The sequence below is a fragment of the Diuraphis noxia genome, unplaced genomic scaffold (assembly GCF_037042655.1).
Source record: "Diuraphis noxia isolate RWA-SAM2 unplaced genomic scaffold, SU_Dnox_SAM2 contig0002, whole genome shotgun sequence".
Classification (NCBI taxonomy): Eukaryota; Metazoa; Arthropoda; class Insecta; order Hemiptera; family Aphididae; genus Diuraphis; species Diuraphis noxia.
Window position 1 is genome coordinate 27,387,625 of NW_028301712.1, and position 10,734 is coordinate 27,398,358.

The window sequence follows — 10,734 nt, forward strand, 5'->3', positions numbered from 1 at the left end:
GTACAAGTAGGTAAGTATAATGCCGAATCGTGACCTCGTTGGTTTTTGACGATCGCGTATACTGATCGAATACTCATTATTCAACTAATGTTACTAATGTGTACGCGTTTAACTTTGTGTCCTTACTCCTTAGGTATAATATACGTCCCCGACAACTTTTATAAAACATACTAACAATTGGCAATTAGCGAAATTAATATAACACAGTACGGTAATTAATACTATATGATGGGTAACACAATACCGTCAATATCATATTTTATAAGACGTATTAAATTATTATTATTTATTATTATTAAGCTGTTGCTGTCAGGTAGGGGGCGATTATGATGTGGAGTATAAAAAATACTAAAATACCAGCAGTGTACCTACTGAATCATATTATAATATTATTATTACACGAGATACCTACCTATATTACAAATTACAGTAATGATAATAGAATAATTTATTAATATTTAATAATATAGTATTAATAACAATGATATAAATAATAATATGTTCCAATCAATCAGGACGTGGGAGTCGCGGTGAGTGTAAAATGTAAATACGCGCACGGGTCTCGGCCGCCGGGCAGCGCTTCAGTCGACCACTGCTGGCGGTGAGTAGTTGCTCGGCAACGTAGCGACTTGCGGACGGCGGAGCGCTGCTCACAACGTCGGCTTGATAATAGGACATCGGTGTGACGGTGTCCGACGTCCGTCACCGAGTCCTCTGCCGCCACTGCATTGGAATAAAATATGAGAATATCGATATTATCAAAATAAATAATACAATAATATTAATTTACATATTAAAATAACATAACATTATTATTTTAATATCGGCGGCAGTTGCATATTACAACGTAGTCCGCGGCCCACATCACACGACGACGACGACTCGAGCGCGCCGCGCGATGATTCACGATCAAGACGAACGCCGCCGTCTGTTTTCGCACGATCGCGCGGATCTCGGCCGTCACTGATAGCTCGCGCCGCCCGACCGCCGCACAGTGCGTGTGTGAGTGACGAGTGCGTGTGTATGTGCGCCCGTGTGCGTGTATTTGGTGTAGTGCGTGTGCGTGTGTGCGCGCGCGTTATCTTCCGTGTGCTGTTAGTGTCGTACTCGTAATATTATTATTGTAGCTGCGGGGCCCGCCGATCGCATACTCGCTGTCTCCGCCAACGCCGAACGGCCGTCCCGACTAACAATTCGTCGAACCGACCGACCGACCGACCAACGATATCGTTGTCACATCGTGTCCCGGTGAGTACTGAGTACCCATATTATGTCGTAGGCAGGTGTCGAAGGCCGACGCGGCGACGTCGTGTTCCGACGCTGATTATCTGACATACCTAATCATTATTATTTAGGTTGTATTAAAAAAATATATTATCGCTATTACAATAATAATATTATGCACAGTCAAGGACACGGCGAATGCTCGCGGCTCGTCACAAGACTTTATTTGTGTGCTTTGTTCAGGACACTGCCTATAACTAAACTTTTGTTGATTTTTTGGGACCGTCGGTGTAGAATTTAATACTACTCATTAATCGACCAAACGTCTCGGCCATCGAGTGACCGTTATCTGACTGCATTGTGTTTTTGCAGGAACGAACGAAGATGAGTACTAACAGCGATAACGCCGCTAGGCTCAACGTGCCTGATGAGTTGAGGGAGTTGCTGCTCGATTTCACGATTGGGTACTTGCTCGAGCAGCCCAACAATCTCATTGACTATGGCATAGAGTTCTTTGAAAAACTTAAGAACACAAAGTCGTCCTCCAGTATAAAGCAGCAGTCTGCTGGAGATTTTAGCGACGAAGATGACGCTTCAGACATAGGTATGTTATTTCCGGTTTCATTTTTACAGTTTTTTTTTTTTTTACTTGATAAGATAACCAATAAACTGTATAAGTATAGATACTGAACAGGTAATAAAAAAATTAAACAACTCATTTGAACTGAACCTACTATCTTTAAACAATTAGGTATGTAATGAAACAGACTAGACGGCAGGTACTATTTAAACACAATTTTTTTAATCAATCATAAATAATTTAGATCTAGGTATATTAAAATACCTTTATTTTGAAGAATCACCTTGATAATCTTTTGTGGTAGGTGTGGTTTTTATTTCTTAAACAAATTATAAAATATACCTACATAGTTTATGAGAACAGAATTCATGTTTTTCAACTTGTAATAAATTTGTAGCACAAGTTATAAAGGATTATAAATTCTTTATTAAAACATATTGATTGTACCTATTGATTGGTATACAGGATGATAACCCCATTTTATTTCTTAAATATTTGATTTTTGGAATTTTGAGTAATACTTTAAGGTCATGTCTTCAAATTTTTGAGATTTTTTGTACTACCTAAGGAATCTTTTGTAAATATACAAATTTCTATTTTTCTAATAAGAACACCCCTTTTCAACTGTAAATTATATACCTAGTGGTTAATATTTCTGAAAATACTGAGGTACCATAATCAAAATTTGTACAAGTAGTTTTTCTGAGTTATTGAAATTCTGTGTATAAGGATAAGAGGTCCATGGGTAATGAGTTTAAAAGATATGAGGGCTACAGTAATTTGCATAATATTAATCTATCATTATAAACCATTTATAAAAATGGCTCGAATGTAGTAAATACTAGATTAAATTTTATCATTTTAGATTATATTTACATCTTTTATATATTTTTGTAAAACCACTTTTAACGATTATTATTCTTTATATAAACATTTTAATAACCAAGAAACTACTCATTTGAATTTTGAATTATAATTAAAATTTTCAAACAAATTATCCACTAAATAATTTACTGTCAATAAGGAGGTTCTCATATGATAAACAAAAATTTATATCGCCACAGGACACTCCTTAAGTATTATAACAAAATTCAAGAATTTGAAAATTTGAAATATGGTCTTTGATAAGTATAAACAAAATGAATTTAATTAAATGCATTTTTAAAGGAAAACAAACGGGGGCTGAGCAATGAGCATGGTTGGTAAATCATTCTGTACACTGCTTATTTTTTCTATGAGTATTAAAATATGTAATTCTGATTATGAATCAACCCATTGAATATACCCAAGGTTTAATATTAATTTCAATAATATTTGTTTATTTATTAAATAGTAAATACAATATTTATATTTATACATTTTCTTATTAAATTTGTATTGAAAATTTCAGTAGATATTGTTACACAATAAGTAATAAAATTCATCATTAAAACAACATGATTTTCATTTATACATAAATTACCCATTCTCTCAACACATGCCAGTTAGCTCGCATTTAGATGTGCATTGTAATTAATTTTTATACTTTTTTCTCATTTGTATCATTCAATTATAAGTTTTCATCATGAGTTGTATGAAGATATTTAGATTAAACAAAAAAGGTTGCTATAACTTAATTAATGCTCAAAATGATCAGTATATATTTCAAGTTGAAGATAATTTTGTTGAAACTACAAAATGTTTAAAAATGTCATATTTTAAACTGAAATTCAAACCTAATGACTCTTTTTTAGGACCTTGGTCGTTAAATATCAGTAATCATTTTTTGAGTTATTTCACTTATTAATTACCATGCTTACATATTATATTATATTTTAATTAAAGTAGACTAACGTTTAATTTTCTTTTCTTTTTTCATGTAGAAGCTCCACCAACACGTTATAATTCTAGACGTAAGTCAGTTTTTGCAGAAACATATAATCCAGAAGAAGATGAAGAAGAAGAGGGACCAAATGTATATTTTAATTAAAGTTTGCCTGCTTAATTCAGTATGTTAATATATATATTGTTTAGGTTGTATTTCCTAAATCTGATGATCAACGCCAAGCACTTGCAGCTAGTGTTAAAAATATATTCATATTCAGGGCCTTGGATCCTGTAAGTTGAAAAAATTATTTGTATAATCACTATAATCTTAAAAATGTTTTAATTTTTTTTAAATATGAGCTCTGCTTTTGGAAATATTAGTCAATATGTATATAGTTAGGTTGTATTTATATTATTTTAAGTTTTAATAAATTATACCTACATTAATAATTAGAAAATATTTTCAATTTTTCTAATAATATGTCATATAATATTATTAAAGAATAAAATGTATTAAATATTAAAAAACACAAATAACAAATTCTGAATCAAATAGTGACTAATCATTTTGTTTTTAGCTTACCAGCTATCGTTCAAACTTTCACTTACTTTATTTAATGTATTGTTTTGGTTTATATTTCCATTTTTTAGTGAAAAAAATTTTGATTGATGTTTGATATCTTTATAATATCCTTTATGATTCCTCATACTCAATTTTAACATAGGTTTGCTATTTTTTCTGTATGGCTAATGCCCCCATGAAAAAACTAACATTAATTATAAATAATAAATGTATTACTATTGCTATGCAGCTTCACAATGTTTAAATTATCTGCCAAATCGATAAATACTTTTTTCTTACTCAGAATAATATTATTTACAAACCATAAATAATCTTAATTTTTATATAACTCACATTTTGTGTTTAATGTTTTTAAGCCTCTATAAGGTCATTAATTTAACTTAAAAATAAATTATCTTAGTAATACCTACATTAATTTCTGTGTTAAAGAAACATTTTTTTGATACTCTGTAATTGCAATAATGTTTTTAATGCCTACACTTATTACTTCATATCTACCAGAGTTATTGTTTAAATTTTCTGCATACTAATATGTTTTATGTTGCTTTAATTTATAAAGAAGACATGACATATTTAAAAATCCTTTAATATGATTAAACAATGGAATAGATTATTTATTTATTTATTTTTTAAAAGTATTATATAAAACATTCTGTAATTTATTTAGGATTCTTAAACAAAAAGTAAACACATAATACAAGTTAAGTTTTTAATATATTCTTAATTTAAGTTTATTGTATCAATATTAAATTTAATTAATTAATTTTTATTTTCTTATTTTCACACTACACTATTAATTATAAATGTTGTGATTTTGCTTTTTTTCTAAAATTATTAATACTTTATATTTTAGGAGCAAATGAATAATGTGATTGATGCAATGTTTGATCGTGAGGTACATGCTGGAGAAGATATTATTAAACAGGGTGATGATGGTGATAACTTTTATGTTATCGATAGGTAATATTTAATATTTATAAAAAGTTTCCTGTCAAGAAATAAAAAAGAACAGTAAAATTGAAATAATACAATTTTTAGAGGTACATTTGAAGCTTATGTCACAGATGCAGAAGGCAATAACCGTTTGGTGCATACATATGAACATAAAGGTAGTTTTGGAGAACTTGCATTACTCTATAACATGCCCCGGGCAGCAACTATTAAAGCCAAGTCAGATGGCCTTCTGTGGGCTATGGATCGGCAAATATTTAGACGTATTGTTTTGAAAAGTGCATTTAAAAAACGTAAGATGTATGAAGAGCTCATTGAAGTGGTTCCTATGCTAAAAACATTACAAGTAAAGCAATTAATAATCTGAGATTGTATATTATTGATATTTAATATTTAAAATATTATTTGTTTCACTTTCAGTCATATGAGCGCATGAATTTGGCTGATGCTCTAGTCCCTAAATACTATCAAGACAAAGATTGCATTATAAATCAAGGTGATCCAGGAGATGGCATGTATTTTGTAGAAGAAGGCATTGTTAATGTATTAGTAACTAGTGAAACTGGTGAACAAATTAAGGTTTGTTTAAAATTATTGGTAGAAACTTTTCAAACTCTTAAACGCCATAAATTTGAACCGCTAATATATTTTGAGAATTGTAAAGTTTGAGTTTCTGAAAAATATACGTTTAACACATCCCTATTTAAAATTATAAATTTTATTTCTGTTGTTTGTTTATTTTACTTATTTATTTTCAATAGGTTAATCAAATAGAAAAAGGTGGTTATTTTGGTGAACTAGCTCTTGTCACTCACAAAGGTCGTGCTGCATCAGTGTTTGCTGAAGGCAAAGTCAAACTAGCATGTATGTATTTTATTATATTTCAACAGATTCAATTATGAAGGGAACTTAAGTCATATTTTATACATTACCTATTGGTATTATAAATTTTGCTTACGAAATATGACTTAATATATTGGAGGGTAAAATGATTAAAATAATAATTTTTATCGTAGTTTCTTTATTTAATCTTAGATTCTGAGCGAAGTGATGATTGTAATGATTCTATAATGATATGTGTTTTTATTTTTGTGTGTGTACACAATTAAGTTGTCAAAGAAATGCTTCAATTTTTAATATCAGTTTATTCGGTATGAAAGTGAATAAGTTGGTGAATTTGGAGAGGTTAAAATTTAAAATTCCCAGTCGTATTTAAAAGTGCCAAAAAAAAAATTATGGTCAAATATGAATTGTTACACAAAATCGATTTTAGATATTGGTGTTATTCTGAAACAAATTACTGTGGATATTATATTTTGTTGGGTTAAAAAGCTTAACATTTGAATACAAGGTTTCTCATATGTTTATATAATAGCAGTTGGAAATTATTAAAAATACATTGGTATTTTTTTTTCATAAATGCATAAAGTTAAAATCTCGACAAAATTTATAAAACGTTAAACTTTTATAGTTAAAGTTTGAAAATTCAAAACAAGATTTCACTAGTCAATTCTGTCACAAAAAGAAAATTAAAAACTATACTAACATTTACTTTTATAGTTATTTAAAATTCAAATTCGAGTTTATATTATAATAGCAGTTGGAAAATATTAAAAATACATATCATGCATGTTTATTTTTTATAACCATATACAGTTTAAATGTTGACAAAATTTATTTAATTGAAAATTTACAAATTCCATAGTTGTGAAAAATTTATAAAACATTTAAATTTTAAAATAAGTTTCCACGTAAGTAGTTAATTCTGCTGCAAAAAAAAAAAAAATCTAAAAACTATACAAACACAGTGTTTTTAAAAGTTATTTTGAGTTCAAATTTGTATGAAATTACATATTAAATACCCAAGAATAATAATTTTAGCTATATTTTTGTAAATCAAAAATATTATTTGTGGATACTTGAAATTTCTATAGTATAATTTAAATTTAAATTGTAATAGTTAATGTTATTGATGACTTATTTAAATACTTAATAATAAATTGTATATGCTATGAATGACTGTGTGAGTCGTGTACCAGACCTTGTGTACATAATGAATCTGATTTGATTAATTTTAAATTTTTTTTAGGTACCTTCTTTTTTTAAAAATAATAGCAATATAATTAATATAGTTTAAAATATCCTAGACCAGGGGTGGAAAATCCACAGCAAGTGTGCCAAAAGTGAGACTTTATTAAATTTTAATGGTACGCGATTAACTTAAATTGTGAAAAATTATATTATTATTAAACTTTGTATGTAAAAAATTTAAAGAAATAAAACATTAAAAAAATTATAATATTCCTTTATTTAAAATTGATTATGTTACTATATTATCACTATATTTATCATGATCTATCTATTTAGTGTTTACAAAATTTGGGCATGTGAAAAATTGTCAAATCCTTGATTTCAAAAATTTTGTACTTGACCCAAAAATATTCGCCACCCCTGTCCTAGACTGATAAACCATCCCCGCTCAGAATGTTTGTCATATACAATAATATTATAACATTGAATTTAAATTTAATACCATCCTTACAGTAATCCACTTGTAACCTATTGTGCAGCAGAGTGACATCCACTTACCCGCTTTTTTTTATATAATTTTTTTTTGAGCATGGTATTAATCATTGGATAAATATATAATACTTTTAAGTACTGATATTATATTATGAACATTGTATAGTAATCTTTGTTCAATGTGTTGTGATTATACACTGAATGAGATATAGGTTAATAATATCTAAATTTTATGTTATAAATTAATTAAGCTGTATGTCTTAAGTATTTATTATTAAATAATTGACATTGAATTACTGAATTAATGTCAAGAAGGAAGTAATATATTGGATCTGTAGATAATCGTATACTGTTGATTTATGATTAATTTTGAACTGTTTTAAATGTATTAGTTATTGTTAAAAAATGATAAAATAGTGTTTAACTGTTGTTCAGATTAGATGTTGAGGTAATAGGGTTTAGAAACAATACTACAAATATGAAGTCATTATTCAATGAGATGGTTGTTTTCTCGTTTTCTATAAAAACAGATTGTTTAAGTAAACCCTTTTACCATGAAAACAAATTAAAAATTTGGGTTGGTTCTTCCCCTACCTAGCCGAACACAATAAAAATGTAAATGTCGTGACAAGGCAATGTCTGAAAAATAATCTGACAGAAACATTTGTGCCATGAATAGTCCGATAAGAGAACTCAATAATTATTTTAGACAAATAAAATGTTGTATATTATTATCAAAATTGATAATTATTTTATTTTACATTTTTAATTTTAATTTTTTTAGTTTTGGACGTTGACGCATTTGAACGTTTGCTGGGTCCGTGCATGAACATAATGCAACGGAACATCGAGGACTACGAAAATCAACTGGTGAAAATCTTTGGATCCAAGCAAAACATGACTGATGTCCGATGAATGGTTAATGTTTGACCTGTCATTACGATTGTGTTGTATATCCATTGACCATTTTGTAGTTGTATTTTTTCTTATCCTAACGATTTTTGGTAAATCATTATTTATTATTTTTCTTAATTTACCATTAGTTAATATTATATATGATTATAATTTAAACTTTAGATACAGTTTCATAATATAAACAATTACAATCAAACAAATTGACATCCCTTTTTGTATACATAACGTGTATATAATATATGATAATTATATATATTGATATGATAATCTATTTGAACAACTGCATCATAACCTAAGATATAAACGACTGTATTACTTCAATTTTATTGTGCGCTTTGATATGAATTATGAATGTTAGTTGCGTGATGGTGTGTATATTATTTAATACGAAGATGATTCACCTATAAGAGCTGTATTTTTAGTCGTACATTTTAGGTTTTAAAATAATATAATATACTATGATAAATACTTTTGTTACTTTGCGGTGTTATTATTATCTCGAGAAATAATGAACACAATTTGGTTTTTTGATTTACTTTGTTCAAATGTCTATCCGGGGTAAAGTTTTCTATTCTTTATAATATAATATAATACAGTACGAGAGTATTTGATAATTAAGATTTAAGAAGATTCTATCTCATCTTGACCAATAAATTTTATTTTATTGTTTGGCCGTTCGATTGAAAGATCAACACATACGTTTCCGAATCGTTTCTCTTTTATATTACACAATTAAAACGTATGCCGTATCCGATTGATCACGCGCCGAGTATAGTTAAAATAACCGAGTTTCAGGGAGAGCACACAGTTCTCTGACAATCTATGTTATAATGTAATTCTTCTCTAGTGTAGACATTAAGTTATTTATTTATATTTTTAACCCTAAATGCTTGTCGCGATGGTCACAGTTTTCAATTTATTTTTATTTATTCATAGTAATGAACCTCAAAAACTCCGCTTAATTTGACATTGTACAACGGTTACACATCTATGTGACTGTATGTATGTATGGTCTTTGTGCTACTCTATCGCTGTATTGAAAACGGATATTGTGTAATTTGATTATTAACATTTATGCCTCGCTTTTTCTTTTGAATATTAATAAAACGTTCGGTAACGGAATGAATCCAAGATGGCTGTCCCATACAAACCTTGCTAGAGAAAAAATGGTGTTTTCAAAATTATAACCGTGAACCAAAACACCTATAGCCATAGTCAACTAACCCTAATATATTATTTTACTTAAGGTGGTAGGTGATTAAAATTTAACAAAGATAGCCATATAATATATATATATATATATATGTATATGTATATTGTATATATTTACCTATGAAGACTTAATTTAGATGTTTAACTCATTAGAGTCACAATTATTATAATTATGAATAATAATAATCTAATAATAATGTTTTATATTATATACAATATCCGGGTGCAATAAATGTATAGGTTTACATTGATCTATGCATTATTATTTGTAGATAACCCAATATTTTTGTTTTTGTGTTTTTGTTTGTTTTTATTTTGTATTACTCTAGTTGTTACTTAACACACCCATCGTATTAGGCACGTTAAATATTTTACTGTAATAATCGTTTTTTTTCTACCGTATTAGTGAATTAATATTGTAGTCATTGATTTAATTTTAAAGTTTTGTTTACATATTATATATATACCTATATTGTTTTTATTTATTTATTTATTTTTTGGTGGTTGCGATTAATAATTATGTTACTATGTGAGCCTTTTTATCTTCCTAGAGTATTATTACCATGTGTTTATTTTTATTTTGTTTTAGTGAATATTATTAAAATGCAAAGTTTATTATAGGCTATTCCAGTACGATAAATAATATTTAATAATAATAAAATTGTATTTACCATTTTTTAAGTAATAATTAAATATAATATTGAAAACTGCACAACTGTTCGTCATTTCTTGTTCCCTGTAAATTAATAGAATCCAAGTAGATCAAACATAAGTACAACATAATATTATGAATACGGTGTAATTATATTCATATGCATACACAATACCTACTTATAGTATAATGTATATGTATTTTGTCAAAGTATTATTCGTCTACCGTCTAATAGTAATAATAATTATATATAATAAATACCTATGTATATATTGTTATGTATTATTT

General features: G+C 27.9%; 1 protein-coding gene and 1 long non-coding RNA gene across 2 annotated transcripts; one reads left to right on the top strand and one right to left on the bottom strand.

The window, feature by feature from the left end:
• Positions 1-433: 433 nt before the first annotated feature.
• LOC149058292 (uncharacterized) lies at positions 434-931 on the bottom strand. Its single transcript, XR_016190298.1, has 2 exons — positions 791-931; positions 434-723 (listed from the first exon to the last, which is right to left on the bottom strand). It is a non-coding gene; the product is annotated as an uncharacterized LOC149058292 (long non-coding RNA).
• A 133-nt stretch (positions 932-1,064) lies between these two features.
• Pka-R2 (cAMP-dependent protein kinase type II regulatory subunit) lies at positions 1,065-10,509 on the top strand. Its single transcript, XM_015508692.2, has 9 exons — positions 1,065-1,248; positions 1,597-1,828; positions 3,667-3,758; positions 3,818-3,901; positions 5,047-5,153; positions 5,232-5,490; positions 5,565-5,723; positions 5,906-6,008; positions 8,452-10,509. The coding sequence occupies exons 2-9, from the start codon at positions 1,609-1,611 to the stop codon at positions 8,580-8,582; spliced, it is 1,155 nt and encodes a 384-aa protein (XP_015364178.1). The 5' UTR covers positions 1,065-1,248; positions 1,597-1,608; the 3' UTR covers positions 8,583-10,509.
• The last annotated feature ends 225 nt before the right edge of the window (positions 10,510-10,734 follow it).

Bases quoted from the DNA above. Each gene is read 5' to 3' on its own strand.
- Pka-R2 (XM_015508692.2), top strand. From the start codon at position 1,609: ATGAGTACTAACAGCGATAACGCCGCTAGGCTCAACGTGCCTGATGAG. The intron at 3,759-3,817 runs GTATATTTTAAT...TATATTGTTTAG, and splicing joins AAGAAGAAGAGGGACCAAAT to GTTGTATTTCCTAAATCTGA. The intron at 5,491-5,564 runs GTAAAGCAATTA...TTTCACTTTCAG, and splicing joins CTATGCTAAAAACATTACAA to TCATATGAGCGCATGAATTT.